The sequence below is a fragment of the Callithrix jacchus genome, chromosome 1 (genome assembly GCF_049354715.1).
Source record: "Callithrix jacchus isolate 240 chromosome 1, calJac240_pri, whole genome shotgun sequence".
In the NCBI taxonomy this organism is placed as follows: domain Eukaryota; kingdom Metazoa; phylum Chordata; class Mammalia; order Primates; family Cebidae; genus Callithrix; species Callithrix jacchus.
Genome location: NC_133502.1, coordinates 63,904,584 through 63,920,952, shown reverse-complemented (window position 1 = coordinate 63,920,952; position 16,369 = coordinate 63,904,584). Strand labels below are relative to the sequence as shown.

General features: G+C 45.1%; 1 protein-coding gene across 18 annotated transcripts in view; it reads left to right on the top strand.

The window, feature by feature from the left end:
- Positions 1-16,369, top strand: part of ATP7B (ATPase copper transporting beta) — a 73,294-nt gene that overhangs the window by 49,094 nt on the left and 7,831 nt on the right. For 10 of the 18 annotated variants that reach the window (XR_013527879.1, XR_013527872.1, XM_078352516.1 and 7 more), the window contains 9 exons: positions 634-725; positions 7,709-7,836; positions 7,947-8,101; positions 8,312-8,446; positions 11,656-11,850; positions 13,487-13,669; positions 14,491-14,653; positions 15,659-15,685; positions 15,800-15,943. Coding sequence is in view for 16 of the 18 variants with exons in the window: in XM_078352516.1 (XP_078208642.1) it covers positions 634-725; positions 7,709-7,836; positions 7,947-8,101; positions 8,312-8,446; positions 11,656-11,850; positions 13,487-13,669; positions 14,491-14,653; positions 15,659-15,685; positions 15,800-15,943 (1,222 nt within the window). In the remaining 2 variants the exon portion in view is untranslated. The remainder of the gene's footprint in view (positions 1-633; positions 726-7,708; positions 7,837-7,946; positions 8,102-8,311; positions 8,447-11,655; positions 11,851-13,486; positions 13,670-14,490; positions 14,654-15,658; positions 15,686-15,799; positions 15,944-16,369) is intronic. The other 8 variants (XM_078352536.1, XM_035297456.3, XM_078352476.1 and 5 more) reach the window with 3 other exon arrangements.

The window sequence follows — 16,369 nt, the reverse complement described above, 5'->3', positions numbered from 1 at the left end:
TACACAGCATAGAGACTGACTTAAATAGGAAACCTCCATATAATTAAGGTGCTCTAGTCGCTAATCTCCAAATTGGTCACTACTGCTGAAATCCCAGCTAATCTGGTTAATTATTAAAACCATCATTCAGGTGTATTGTGTAAACTAAAGAACCCTGGCCTTGGGTTCAGAGCCTACATTGTCTCTTAGTGCAAAACTGAGTATATATTTGGTACTGAAATCCATACATCCGCCTCAAGGTCATGCCATTTTTAACACCCTCCATTGTCCCCAACACTGAAACGTGTATCTTCTAAGAGAGTGGAACTCAGGCCCGAAAAGAATTTAGATAGACCTTAAAGAAAATGGTCAATGCGAAGACTGTTGTTTGTTTTCAGTGTGAAATGTAATTCCCAGACCTTGGTGGCACAGGCATTGTGTGTGGAAGTGACACACGTGGCTACACGTGGTAGACAGTAAGTAATACCCATGTGCAGAGCCTCTTATCGTGCGGTGCAGCTGTGTCAGGGAGCTGCCTTTTCTACAGCTGTTTCTCTCACCCCAGCTGCCTCTAACATGACGCTTGTGACTCAGACTGGGTTTTGATAGGTCTGCTTTCCGTATCTCTCATTTCACATTCTGGTTATTTCCTAGAGCAAAACCTCAGAAGCCCTTGCCAAACTCATGTCTCTCCAAGCTGTAGAAGCCACTGTTGTGACCCTTGGTGAGGACAATTTAATCATCAGGTGAGTTATGGTTCTCAAAGGGCTTTGGGAGTGGTTTATATCAACCCGTATGCGTTGTATTGACATTGCAGTAGACCTTGAGAGTGTGGGCAGAGACACAGTAAGATCCCCCATCCCAACCCAGTTACAAAAGCAAGGCATTGAACTATAAAACAAGCAAGATTTGGGGTGGTCTGTGTGTATTACAGAGGACACGTGGGAGTGCAGATGATTAGTATTCCAGGAATTAAGAAGAGGAAGGCTAGTGGTGGTCAAGGAAAACTTCACAGAGAACGTGGAATATGAACTAGGCCTTCCTAGCAGGATACAGATTCAGACAGGCAGAGAGATAAGGACTTCAACTTGCTTAAGAATAAAAATTGAAGGAGAAATTTATATTCATCATAAGGTTGCCTGATATTAAAAATAATAGTTATCATTATTCCTGGAAACTCCCATTGCATTTATTGTTTGCTAGACACTATTCTGATCTCTTTGTATTTAATCAACCAAAGATGGAAACTTTCTAAGGAAGGGACTATTATTACTCTTTTGCTACAGATGAGGAAGCTGAGGTTCAGAGAGGCTAAGCAACTGGCCCAAGGTCACACAGGTATTAAGTAATGGAATTGGGATGTACCCAGGCTGGTGGATCCAGAGTCCATTTTCCTAACCTTTACACACACTGACTCTTAAGGCATATTTCATAATATGGAAATTTTTGCTAATTAAGGTTTCTGTATTTCCTTGGGATTAGCTTCTTTTTTATATTCTAGGCAATGGTTATTTGCCTAAAATAACCTCCTTCATATTCCTAAAATCTCTCTCTGGTCCTACCACATTTTCCATTAGTCTGTTATCTCGCTTCACACTGCTGGAAGGAGAAGCGTTGGGATAGAAACCCCCCATTTCCCTGTCCCTCAGCCTACGCAGCTGGCCTCCTCCCTTACATCTCCTGTTCCTGCCCCATTGGTGGGAGAGGCGTCTTCTCTTAGGCCTCTGCCTGGGAACCTCCCTCTGTTGGTTTTCTCGGTGGTCTTTGGTGTCTCTGATTCTTATCCTTCCATGTCATGTAGACTCTAACCACTCCATTGTCAGAGGCATCATGCCTCTGCCCCTCCCCGAGTGCCCTTGTCTATGCATCACACTGTTGCTGGAGGCAGCCTGCCTAGCTGTGTCTTGGGTATCTGGCTGTGAAGGCTGAGACGGCCCCCTTGCTTCCCTATGGGGTCTGCTGGGCTAGTGTAGCTGGCCATGGGCGTGCCCCAGGTGAGTAAGAGGAACTGACCAGGGCCACATAGATGCATAACTGTTCATGAGGCGCAGGCTGGCTGCAGGGCGGCAGCACTTGTTTTGTCCTGGATGCTGGCTTTTAAATGATTGTCGCAGTTGTAGGAATGGCAACTGAGATTTGAGTCCTTCTGGTGTTCCAGGTTCACTCCCAGCACTTTCTATAGATTGTCTAGTTCCATTCTGTAGCTGTTCTGTGAGGTCACTGCCATCATCCTGGCTTTCCCCAGGAAGAGCAAAGTGCAGGGAGGTGGAGTAATGTCCCCAGAGTCCATGGCAGGCAGGCAAAGAGCCGGGATTGGACCCCTGGAGGCACAGAGCCCCACTTTGGCCACTGTGCTGTGTTGCCCCTAGACAGGGCCCGCATACAGCACCTGGCCTGCTGGGCTCTGGTGCACCAGGGATCTGTAGCACTCGCATGCCTTGGCTTCCTTTTTTTTCTCTTATAAATTAATGGCATGAAAGTTTCTGAGAAGTGAAAACGTTCAGATGGGGAGCCAGGTTGCTGGCAGCCGTGTTGGTTTGATTCACGTTTCCTCTGACTCGCCCTGCTAGGGTCTGCGGTGCAGTTTGAAGCACCTCTGATGGCACCGACTGCAGTTGCTTGGAACTATTCCAGGGATCTGAACAGGAGGAGAAGGCGTCTGCGAGCCCACGTGCCCATGGAGTGCATGCTGCATCTGTCATTACTCAGTTCTTTTCCAAGGATGGCGATTCATATTTTGGCTGGGGACACACAGCCTGACTACTACCACACAACATAATGGGACATTATTAAGCTAGGAGCCAGAAGACAGAGTTCGTCCTGGCTTTGGCTCACAGTTTGGGTGTGGTCGTTCCTACTCACCTCCGGACAGCACGTCCCAGGCCCACCCCTCTGTCCCAGGCCAAGGCTGCACCCTCTGCCACCTGGATTGCAACAGTCTAGACCTCTCCTGAGCTTGACCATTCTGTGCTTTGAGGTGCACTGGGCACTGGTCCCCCAGTCTGCCTCCCACGGGGTCCTCCCGTGTCTGGGCCTCTGCCCGTGCCTTTGGTCCACGGCACCTTCTGAAGGCCCCTGGAGGTTCTTGCATAACTGCCTTCTTTCATCGAGGCTTGGGCTTCTCCCTTTATCCATCCCTTTGCTGGGGACACTTGTGCTTTCTCTTTGTTCCAAGTCTTGGGTGCTGGCAGCGTTTTTAGGTGCTATCCGTCTGGCACACTGGTTTCCTCCCTTGCTGCTGCTGCTGCTTAGTCTCCATGGGCTTTCTCCTCTCCTCATGCCTTGTGGGTGGTCTTTGGGGTTCTGGTGGTGGTGCCTCTGTCTTTGTGTGATAAAGGCCATCACTGGGGTTTCTCACCTCCCCATGTCTTTGGTTAACAACCATGGTAAGCTCATTCTCAAACCTACATGTAGATCCCAGAGACCACCTGCTGGTGGGAACATTTTTCTTGGGTGTCTCTTAAAGGCTCAGACTCGTCTTATCTGTATTTTTTTTCACCTTCCCCCACTTTTTCCCAAAAATATTCCCCTTCCTTGGTGCCTGCCTGTCTTGGAATGGCACCATCATGCTGGCTCCCCGTGTGTCCTCTACCATGTCTCCCCTGCCCTCATTCACACATCTGCGCCCTGTCCTCATGGTTCTAGCACCTCCGTCTCTAGGGCCATCATCCACTGCCACCATGCTGGTCCAGGCCACCGTGGCCCTGCCCCTAAAGCAGCGCAGCTGTCTCCTCATACTGCTTGCACCCAGGTATCCATCCAGTATTTTTCCACATTCAAACCAGTGATCTTTATGAAAGCACAAATTGATCATATTACTCTGTAGTGGAAAATCCTTCAGCGGCTGCCTGCTGTCCTTAGGATCAAGTCCACATTCCTAACGTGGCAGTGAGGCATGGCGTCTGCCTCATGCCTGTTGAGCCCAGCCCATTTGCCATCCTCTGCATTGTGCTCCAGCTGCCTGTACCACTGGCAGTTCCCAGAAAGGGGCTGCCTCTCCCTGCAGACCCCTTCACACATCCTTCCTTCCCCCTGCACTCCCTTCTTCCTTCTCCTTTGTCTGGCTCCTTACCCTCAGGGCTCGGCTTGGAGGTTGCATTCTCCAGAAGCCTTTCCTGATTCCCCAGGCCTGGCTCAGCTGTGGTTCCTCAGTGCTCTCAGAGCCACCTGGGACATAAACATGGTGGGCAAACAGGTACTCACTAATGGGATGAAACTGTTGTCAGATGTTAAAGAAACATACTGCACACATGCATGTGCTTGATATTAAAAGTCTTGCACAACCCCATCCTCAGCCTCCATGTTGAAATTTTCTGTTTTTTTTTTTTTTATAATTGATGGGGAAACAAATTACAAATTATATCTAGACCAGTGAGCATAATGCTATAAGTTTTTTCTTTGTTTTCTTACTTTATATTTAATAAGGGAGGGGAATAGAAGAGAGGAGACAAGTAAACAGACTGGTAGCAGAAACTCTTAAAGAAGTACTATGAAACAAACCACGGTCTTTTAATTAAGAGGGCGCCTCTCACTCTGCACTTGGGGAGGAATAGTAACTTCTGAAGAATAAATGTATTGGGATTCACCAGAAGGAGCCACATTTTAACTCCCATAAAGGACTGTTCCTCTTAAGCTGCTTAGAGTTAGAAAGATGTGGTTAATTTAGATCAAAGGAGACATTCAAAGTTAGATTTAACAGAGATTAGCATTACTAAAGATTTCTTAGAAAGACACCCAATTGGACGTTTGTGCCAATTTTAAATCTCCTTACAGAAGTGAACATTTTAAAACTTAGTGATTAGGTTCTGCTGGAGAAGGGTCTGCCCTTTAGTTCTTGGGGTCTTTCATTTCCAAATTGAATGCAGGGAGCTCCTCCTCCCGACATGGGCTTCTCAGGCCATGTGGAGACCTCTGTGGGATGATAAATCCTCCAGGTTGTGCAAAGGAGGCCTCAAAGGCAGTGTTGAGCCTGGACTTCTCCATCGCTGGAGCACTTTAAAAATAAGCAGAGAATATTCTTTGGTTGTCGAGATCCTTCCCTCACTCAGCCACCAAACAGATTTACACAGGTGTACTCCCAGCACTAAAGACTTTAGTCTGAAAGTCTCCTTTTCAGTGCTCCATTTATTTTGATTGCCATTATTGAACTTCCTGTGTGTGTCTTAACTGTCCATCCATGTGTCTGCTTTTACATATGAGGCTATAAACCTCCTGAGAGGAAAGCTCCACTCTGTCCTGTTTGTAACGCCAGCCTACCCTGGTGCCTGGTACACAGAGGCCAATCAATATGAAAATGTCAATTAGGTGAATATAAAAATTGCCAGCATTCATTGGGCACTTACTGTTTACCAGGTGCCATGCTAAGCTCCTCACGTAATCCTGGGAAGTAGCTATACAAGCCTGGCATCCTCACAGCACAGAGGCTGTTCCTGAACAAATTTTAAAAAGGAAAATATTGATGCAAATATTTAACATACCTAGCTGCATATGCTAATTACTTATTTTTATATATTTGCACATAGCAACATTTAAATAAGTGGGCATGTATGTTCAATTTTGTACCTTTCAAAGACATCTTCAGGTTTTACTCAGATGTGGGTAATAGGACTCCCTAGTATGTTTCTGGGAAGATTCAGTGAGATAAAACAGGTAAAAATCTAGCATAGTTCCTAGCACTCAGTAACTGTTTCTCCTTCTCAAGTCAGTAAGATGGCTTTCTTTTTGTCCCTGAAATAGTTTAAATGTAGTTTGTAGATTGAAAGAAAGGTGTGAACCTCAGAGCCCTGCTTACTCTCCATACATGCTCTATGGTTGTTCACCATTTGCTCATGAGCCAGTGTTACCTATACAGTTAATCCTGTTGGGCCCACGCCATGCTTTTAGAGAGCTGCTGCTGAAGCTGGCCCTGGGCTGTGGGTGCCTCCCTCTGGCTTTGTCTCTGTTCCTGCCGTGTTCTCCTCTCTTCCCCCACACCATCTCTGTCTCTGCAGGACACATCCCACCAGCGCACAGTTCACACGTGCATACAAGACGCAATTCCCACCTTAATCCACCCTCCCTTCTACTGCTCTGTTTTTCTGTTCCTTCACAACAAGCCTCCTTTAAAAACTTGATTTTCGCTGTTGCCTTTGCCTCCTCACCCCATGCTCTCTCAGCCCATTCTAGTTGAGCCTCTGCCTTTACCAGTTTCTGAACTTGGTTTGGCAAGAGCCATCAAATTATTTTCATGTACCCCAATCCAGCATTACTTGTGTTCTCATTTCAGTCTTTCACCAGTATTTCCCCCTTGTCTGTTTCTTTGATTTCTTCTGCTTTTTTAATGTATAACTCACATTCACTGCATCAAACAAACACTATGTATAGGGTGTAATGAACTTTTACATGTATTTGCCCCTGTGGAACTACTTGTGCAGCGTTTGATGCTGTTGGATGGGTGCTCCCTCCTCCTCATCCCCACTCTCATTTTCCTCCTGTGTCCCTGCTGTTCCTTTAGTTTCTGCTCAGCCTTCAGATAGTGGAGTGCCTCAGGGATGAGTGCTAGGAACCCTTCTCTTTTTCTCCTTACATTCCTAGAGATGCTCATATGATTTCACGGCTTTAAATGCCATCTACGTGTGGCAGCTCCCTAGTTTGTTCTCTACCTCTGACCTCTTCTGTCCATTCCAGACTCATTTGCAGCTCCCTAGCTGATGTTTCTATGTGGAAATCAAACAGGCATCTCAAACCCTACATGTCAAAATGAACCATTTCTCTCCATCCTTTCCCCTTCTCTTCCCTCACCCTCCCTTAGCTTCTCCTCCATAATTTTTCCACCTTATTAGTTTATCTACCCAGTTGCTCAAAAGGAAAATTTAGAGCTCATCTTTAATTCTTTTCTTTACCCTCACGTTTAGCACATTTTCACATTTTATTGACCCATGACCTAAAACCTCTGACCTAAGACCCATGACCTCTTATTTCTTCTCTCTTTCTGTAGTCCAAGTTACCACCATCTTCTACTCAGGCTGCTGCAGACTCTCCCCCTCACTCCTGTGATCACTCCTACAGCCCATTCTCATGTAGCAGCCAAAGAGATCACTTAAATGCGAATCAGATTGTGTCACTTTCCTGCTAAAACGCTTACATCTAAACTCATGCTCTGCTCCAGTAGACCTGGCATGATCTGGACTCTGCCTGCTTCTCTGACCTCAACTTGTACATCACTTACTTGCTTGCTTGCTGTTTCTCAGACTCACCCTTCCGGCTTGCGTTAAGCCTTTGTGTCCATTGTTTTCTGCCCTTGAACTTCTTTTCCTGTGTGTTGGACCTTCTTGGCATGCAGGTGTCAGCTTAAATGTTATCTTCCCAGAGAAGCCCTTCCATGTGTCATCCTCCCTGCCACTCTAAGAAACTCTCCAGTCACATTATCCTGGTTTATTTTCATCATAGCACTTATTCATACTTAGTACCCGATGCTATCTTGCCTGTCGATATCCACCACAGAACTTGTCTTCATGAGGGAGTAGGGCCTTTGCTGTGCCATTCACAACCGTATCACCAGTGCCTAGAACAATGCCTGGCATTTAGCAGCTGCATGATAAATATTGGCTTAATCCGTAAATGAACAGATCAAATGAATACTATTGCTCAGTGTAAGCAAGTATAGTGTAGCTAATGTGTCAGCTGACCTAAAACCTGACCCAGTGACTGAATGAGTGGCCATGTGAGTGATGAGTGGCACTTGTTGCAGGGAGGAGCAAGTCCCCATGGAGCTGGTGCAGCGGGGCGATATCGTCAAGGTGGTCCCCGGGGGAAAGTTCCCAGTGGACGGGAAAGTCCTGGAAGGCAATACCATGGCTGATGAATCCCTCATCACAGGTGAGATGGCTTGTTTTGTGTTCCCTCAGGTGGATATCATAGCAGCTGTCAGGTCACATGAGTGCTGGATGGGGCTGAGCCAGTGATGGTTGTCTCTTTCCTACATCTAGGTGAAGCCATGCCAGTCACTAAGAAACCCGGAAGCACTGTAATTGCAGGGTCTATAAATGCACATGGTGCTGTGCTCATTAAAGCCACCCACGTGGGCAATGACACCACTTTGGCTCAGATTGTGAAATTGGTGGAAGAGGCCCAGATGTCAAAGGTAATGAAGAAATTTTTAAAACTAACTTCAGCTTTCTTGTTTTAGAAATTATGTCAAGAGTTCTGGGAAATCAGACAGTTTTATTGAGTAGAGATGGATTAGTAAACGTGGTTAAATGAGGGAGATGATCCCAATGCTTATTCATGCTTATGGTGTTTTATTTCTTCATAGGTTGTAATTTCCCATGGTCTCGGTGTTTTATTTTCATAGGCACCCATTCAGCAACTGGCTGACCGGTTTAGTGGATATTTTGTCCCATTTATCATCATCATGTCAACTTTGACGTTGGTGGTATGGATTGTAATCGGTTTTATCGATTTTGATGTTGTTCAGAAATACTTTCCTGTAAGTTGAATGCCTTGGGCTGTATGGTGGTTGTGTTTTAAATAATCTGCTGACATTGATCCTATTCTTTAATGTCTTAGATTTATTGGGCTTTCTTCATTACATTTTGTTTGCTTGCTTCTCTTATTGGCAGCAAAATCTAAGCCAGAGTAGGATAAGCAATCACTCTCCTTCTGCACATTCTATTAAAGATGTCCTTTGCATTCTCCTTAGGTAATTTTCACAGACACCAATTGGTGCCCAGTTGTAATGCTTGAAGCATGTATAATATGTATTATTGGCCATTTTGAGGTTATGAGGGATACATCAGAGAAAGTAGTTCACTTTAAATTTCAGTGGCATGATAATATTATTTAATACATTTTAAGAAAAATACGTTTTGATATATATATATTTACCAGTACCGTCTTTGACCTCCCAGCTTCGCAACTAATGTGAATAGCTTTTTTGTGTTTTATTTTTATTTTTTATTTATTTTTGAGATGGAGTCTCTCTCTGTTGCCCAGGCTGGAGTGCACTGTCTTGATCTTGGATCGCTGCAACCTCTGCCTCATAGGTTCAAGCAATTCTCCTGTCTCATCCTCCCAAGTAGCTGGGATGTAGGTGCATGCCACCATGCCTAGCTAACTTTTGTCTTTTTAGTGGAGATGGAGTTTCACCATATTGGTCAGGCTGGTCTCGAACTCTTGACCTCAGTTGATCCACCTACCTTAGCCTCCCAAAGTGCTGGAATTACAGGCGTGAGCCATTGAACCCAGGCGTGAATAGCTTTCTAATTAAATATTTACTAAACATTATATGTGAGGCAATGAAATACACATTTTTGAGTTTTAAAAAGTGGATGAAGAACACTATCTTAGGAAATATGGTTTTATTAAGCCTCAGAAAAAGAAAGGAAAATACAGGCCACCCCTCAAAAAATGTATCTGCTTGAGGAATAAAAAATGTATTACATCCGTGTGTCTCAGTTGGGAGCTATGACATTTTGGGTTTTTGTGGCAGGGGAGCTGCTGCTAAACATCCTGCAAGGCACAGCACAGACCCCTACAACAAAGAATTATCTAGTCCCGAATGTCAGAGGCGCTGGAGTTGAAACTCTGGTAACGTACTTAAAAAGCTATTGGCACACTTAGAATGGTATTTGGTAACAGCCGAATGGTTGGAACAATGTTTTTACCTTATCTTATTCCTGGCCCAGTCTAATGCTTCTTATGCCATAAAGCCATAGAATAAGAAACTACAAAATGGGCGTGGTGATGCACTTGTAGACTCAGCTACTCAGGAGACTGAGGCAGAAGATTGTCTGAGTCCAGGAGTTGAAGGCTGTAGTGTGCTATGATCATGCCTGTGAATAGCCACTGCATTCCAGCCTGGGCAACATAGCAAAACGTACAAATATGGAATGGGTAATTTTTTTCTTTTAAAAAAATTTCTGTACATAATTAAAGGTATATCAAATATTCTTAGGACACATGTCATTTACTAAGATGTCATTTTTCTCCCTCAAATTTCCCATCTTAGATTGAAAAATGTTCAAGTTAAGCCCTTTCTGACATCTAAGGAGACCTCAGTGCTCTTAAAAATAACTTATGGTTGTATGGCTAGAATTTGCCAGTTGCTATCCATGGCACCCGACTGCCTACAGTTTCGGCTTTTTTGGGAGAACGGTGTGTTGGCATGTGGCCATGGGAAGACTCAATCCTAAACAAGTTGGAATCTGTGGCTTTCTGCTGTCCATGCCTTTCCATCTTACTTTGGCTTCTTTTGTTTTTATCTGCAATATCAGGGAGGATGCTGGCAAATGAGGTACTGCATGTTCCTTTAAGATACTATCATCTCTCCACTGTACCAAAGTCATTGTAGAGAAGGGCTTGTGGTAACTTCTAGAAGTCCACCCAGTCCTATCAGAATGCTAGGTGTGATTTTGACAATAATTACTGTGTTTTAAAAAAATATTACATAATCTTTATCTCTAAAAACTTTAGTGTATCCCTCTACCTAAATATAACTCTTTCTTTGAAAATTAAAAGACTCCTTTAGTATAGAACCCTGCCTTTCAGAGTGAACAAATAAAATGTAGATGGAAACTAAGGAGGTTGTGGTCCATAGCTTCACTTTAGATAACTGTGCTTTTTACTATAAGTGAACGTAGTTTCTCTTGATTATTCTCCATACCCACCAGCCATTTTGAAAAATAAACAGATAATTCAGGCTCTCAGAATACAAATAATACCAAGTATTTCTCTGGAAAGTAGACTCATATTTTATTTGTTTTAAGTTACAAAGAAAAAATAGTGAAAAATATAGAAAGAAAAATAAAGATAGCTCCAAATCATATCCTTAGAAGTAAATATTTTACACTTTGGTAGATATCTTTCCAGTATTGTTGAAATGCTATATTCAGATATAGGCAGAGATTTTTGCACAAATAAATCCCAGCACGTGCTGTTTGTACTTGCTTTTCAATTTTGCAGTGCTGCTGGTACCTTTCGATGTCAGTAAGTGTAGATACACATTATCATTCCAACAATTGCTTCATACCCCATTATATACACCACATCTACAATTTAATTAATCCCTTATTAGCTGTTTCCATTTTTTGCCCTTACAAAAACAAAACAAAATACTATGGTAAATATCCTTGCATCTTTTCTCATTTATATGATTATCACCTTAGAATAGATCCCTTGGAGACCAGGCATTTTTAAAGCTGTCCTAATGATGAGAAAAATAATGATAATAGTTACAGTTTCTTAGATGCTATTCCTATGCCAGGTGTTATGTACTGTGTATATTTATATGTTTATATGTATATTGCCTCATTTAATCTTTACCACAGTTTATGAGCTATGCATTGTCATCTCCATTTTGTATACAAGGAAACTGAGGCACAGAGACGTAAAGCTAGCCTCAGAGCCTGCGATGTGGTCCATCTCCAGAGTCTGCCTTCCCCTTTCAAGGGCTTTCATGTGACTCGGCTCCTGGAATGCCTCTTTGAGGGAAACCTGCTGGATGAAGTTGGGAAACTGGGACATGGAGAACAGTAACGTGTTCTCTGTGACAGCAAAGCAGTGCAGAACACCATCTGTTTCCTAAACCCAAGTTGGTCATGCTATCTCAGGCCCAGTGCCCCCCAGAAATGTCCATATTTGTTTAAGGTTCTTCCTTATTGAAATCTCAACCTGCCTCTGTCTCTGTCCTATTTTCAGAACCCCAACAAGCACATCTCCCAGACGGAGGTGATCATCCGGTTTGCATTCCAGACGTCCATCACAGTGCTGTGCATCGCCTGTCCCTGTTCCCTGGGGCTGGCCACGCCCACAGCTGTCATGGTGGGCACTGGGGTGGCTGCACAGAATGGCATCCTCATCAAGGGAGGCAAGCCCCTGGAGATGGCGCACAAGGTCAGCCCGCACAGCAGCGTTACCCGTCCTGAGAGATGAAAGTAGTGTCTGTTTACTATTTCACATTGAGACAAAAGCCTGAGAGCCATCCAAGACAGCAGTGTTAGTTAAATAGGAAAGGAAGCCAAGTCCAACAGGGAATAACAACAGCCTCAGGGTAGCCACCAGTCACATAATGAAACGCTTTATCAACATTACTTGATTTAATTGCATTAACAACTCTGTGTGGGAGGTGCTTATCATTCCCATTTTACAGATGAGGAAACTGCAGCAGGAGATTAGGTAACTTGCCCTTAAAGGCCTGCAGCAATCAAAGGCAGAGCTGTATTTCACACTCAGGTAGCCAGGCTCCAGGACAAAAGCCCCACCGTGACATCTGTGGGATTAGTGGTGGGTCTTGTGACACTGGGAAGTGAAGAGCGTGTGACAGTGTTTGTGAAGAGTCTTCCTTTTGCTCAGATTACCAACCTCTTGCTTTCCACACTTCCACATATTTAATCAGCATTTGTTGGGTACTTGCTGTGTGTGGGCCCTGCACTGGGTCCTGGCAATGGTCATGGTTTCCAGCTGCCAAGGAGCCCACCAGCTTAGCAGGAAAGACAGAAAGTGAAAAAGTAAATAGCAAAGCTGGGTGAGTATTACAAGTATTACAAGATGATACTTGATGCCATGGGGACACTTGAACAGGGGCCAGTCCTAGACTCAGGGACAAGGACGCTGCAGATGTTCAGGGAAGGGAATGTGAATGTTCATCTGAGACCTTACAGTTGAGTGGGAGCCAGTAAATGGACCTGGGGAGCAATGTTCCAGAATGGGGCCAGCAGGTGGAAAGGACTTGTGGAGGTGGAGCTTTCCTGCCCCACTGTATCCCCAGCATCTAGCCTGAAACATCGAGAGCATTCAGAAGTTATTTGTTGAATGAGCAAATGAGAAACTGGAAGAAAATCATTGAGAGAGAGGAACTGGAGATGAGGCCGTTGAGGGAGGGGCCAGAATGCAAAGGCCGAAGGTTTAGTCAAGGGTTCTGAACATCAGCCTAGAAGCCACATGGGCGATGGCACACCTACGCGATGTGACCAGATCATGTGTTGTGAAGATCATTCTGGCTGCAGAGCGAAGGATGCACTGAAAGCTGGCAAGAATTTCTGGAGGAAGATGAGTTAAGGGTGTTGAAGGATGGCCACCACTCAGCAGCAGAAACAAGAAGCTGAATTATTGTTTGCTTATAAGGGAGAACCCTGCTTGTGGGACATGGTCTGAACGGAGAAACCTGCTGGCCTTAAATGGGTTTGAATTATACACTATCCCTCAGGGTCCTGACCCCTGACCTGACATGAGGAAGTCTATGGATGGTGTCACTGTCTGGGGGACAATGCTGTGCCATCTCCTGTACAGCCAAATGAGGGTTTCTGGCTTTGCCTGGTCAAGGTCAAGCCTCAGGGTGACTGGTTTGACTGGGCACATAGGGAAGTGGGAGTTGTTGAACTCCAAGATTGATGACAGAGGATCACTTAGGGAGCTGTGCAGATGTCTTGTTTCCTGCCTGAGGCAGGTTGGGTGAAGTTCTGCCTCAGGACTATGACTGTGGAAGACCCCATCTGTATTGTGGTCACTAAGTTGTGGTTGTTTTTGGCAGATAAAGACTGTGATGTTTGACAAGACTGGCACCATTACCCATGGGGTCCCCAGGGTCATGCGGGTGCTCCTGCTGGGGGACATGGCCACACTGCCCCTCAGGAAGGTTCTGGCTGTGGTGGGGACTGCAGAGGCCAGCAGTGAACACCCCTTGGGCGTGGCAGTCACCAAATACTGTAAAGAGGTACGTGGACCTGGGCATGGCCCTGCCCTCCCCGCCAGTGCTTTTTTACTCCTCACCACGCCCTTCTCTCCTAGCTGCCTGAGGAGGCCTTCACTGTGTCGTCTGGAAAACCACTTAGAAGGCACCTCTGTAGCAGGTGGAGACAGGGCTTACAGTCAGCCCTTGCCACAGTTCCAGGTTATCACAAAGGGATGTCAGTGTCACTGGCGTTTGCTCAACATCACCAGGTGTCAGGCTCAGGAGAACAACAGGAGTGGGATGTGAACTCTGCCCTTTGGGAGATCAGCCTGGGGAGGTCGGGCAGTCTAGAAACCCCAGGCATTCCTTTCCCCTTCCACCTTGTCCCCTCCTCCAGGGTCTGATACACGAGCAGTTGTCTCTTGATAGACTCAAATCGCTTTGTTAACACTAATTATTCCATTGTCTTTATGAAGTTATTTGCAACATAAAATTCACATCTTCCTCTCTTTGGCACCTGCACTCCTCTTTAATTTGAGGTTTTTGATGTGAATTGCCTGTTTCCTTTCCATTTGGCAACCTGTCTGGTATCATGAGGCACCCATCCGGGGAAAGATTTCAGGCTGTTTAGTCTCATTCAACTTAACAGCTATAATATTTTTACCAAGGGAGGGAGAAATAATTATAAGTTACTAGTCTCTGTCTTAACCTTTCTCATCCATCCCACTTCCCTCCCCTCCTATCAGTTCCCACTTTCTGCGGCTCTCTTGCCACCTTCACCCGTGTCCCTGTCCTGCCTGCCTCCCTCTCACTTCACCCCTCACGGCTTACAGTTTCTTCTCCCTCTCTTTCCACCTTCATAGGAACTTGGAACAGAGACCTTGGGATACTGCACAGACTTCCAGGCAGTGCCAGGCTGTGGAATCGGGTGCAAAGTCAGCAACGTGGAAGGCATCCTGGCCCACGGTGGACACCCTCCGAGTGCCAGTCACCTGAATGAGGCTGGCAGCCTTTCCGAAGGAAAAGGTATTGCTGGCCTTTGTCTCTGCTGTTGGGTCAATGTAGAGGTGGGTCAAATCACAGAGAGTCCCGCACCTAGCAGTGATGCGACAGACGGTTCATGGCTGAGGCACCCATGCCGGCCTCCCCACCCCCAGGAAAGCCTGCATTTTCTCTCATGTTCTTGGATGCATCTGAATTCTGATGCTTATGGCTGCCTTAAATTCATGGAGCATTGCTTAGCTGATCCATGATTTTGATTCTCCTGTTTCTTATCCCAAATTGGTCTTGCTTCTCATAAGCTACAGGGTAGGCAGGTGGGGAATTCTCCTTTTGTTCTTCCTGTTTCCATCCTGTGTGGTAGAACTCTGATGGTATTTACAGAACTGGTAGAAAATGTCAGGGAAAGCAGAGGGAAATGGTCTGCCCAAGCCAGGAAGGGACACTGCTTGGAGGGACAACTGCTTCTGAAGGATGGCCTTTCTTATTCTCAAAGTAGCTTGTCAGCCACCAGCATAAAAGGTAGAAAACAAAACCCATGACCAGTGTTTTTCCTAAGTGTTGGTAGTGAAATTGTGACTTAGATTGTGTGGTTGTAAGCCATCCACCACCTTCCAGCCGTTTAAAACCCAGGGATGGCCTTTCCATGAGAGCCTGGCTGTGCAGTGACACCTCAGTTAGCAGCACACACTGTTAGAAAGTGACAGGTAAGAGATGCATCAGCCTCAGGAGTTGCAGTTTTAAACATTTCATATAGACTTGTCTGATTATTTGTTGATTCACGTGGGGTCATCGATACCAAGCAGTAATGAACATCGTCAACACTTGCTTTGGGTGCTGGGGAAATAAATAAGTGCTTCTAATCCCTGCAGAAAAAGAATCAGTGGATACCTCTAAGACAGAGACGGACGTTGCCTTATGTTTAGTATGTTTATACCGTTTCCACCCATATAGCATGTACTATTAATGCCCCATCTTAATTCATACCCACATGTCCTACAAATTAATTTTACTTTTTTTCTTGTCCTAAAGGATGCTGTCACAGGAGGTGCTTACTAGGTAACAGTTTTTCAGAATGGCTAAATGGATATTTTGCTATTAAAAGGATTACATGGTTTTTAGTTTATAGTGAAATTGGACTATTTAGGAATAACCACAGCCTCTTTTGAATAGATGCAGCCCCCCAGACCTTCTCTGTGCTGATTGGAAACCGCGAATGGCTGAGGCGCAACGGCTTAACCATTTCCAACGATGTCAGTGACGCTATGACAGACCACGAGATGAAAGGACAGACGGCCATCCTGGTGGCTATTGATGGTATCTCCTGCTTCTGCCTTCCTTCCGCTCTCTCAGAAATGCAGTTTTCTGCAGATATCTGGCAAAAGAGTCCTCCTTTAAAAAAGAAATGAAAAACAAAAACCTTCCTCTCTTTAATTTCACGTCTTCAAAAAGATTGTCTTTTTGTCTTTTCGTTCTTTCCCACGGTCTCCATCTTGGCCCCAGAGCCAGCTGTGGTCTGGCCTCAGTCTTCTTGACCTTGGAATTCTAAACTGTCTTTGTTATCATTGTTGCTCTTGTCCAGGTGGGCAGTTCAGAGTCATCCTTCTCATTCATCCCTGTAGACAGAGCAGGAAACAGGTTTAACTACAGGACACCTTTAAATAATGAGATCCATGCTGCTCTTCTCTATCTACTTTATTTATTAATTATTATTATTATTAGGCCAAGTTTTGCTCTTGTCAC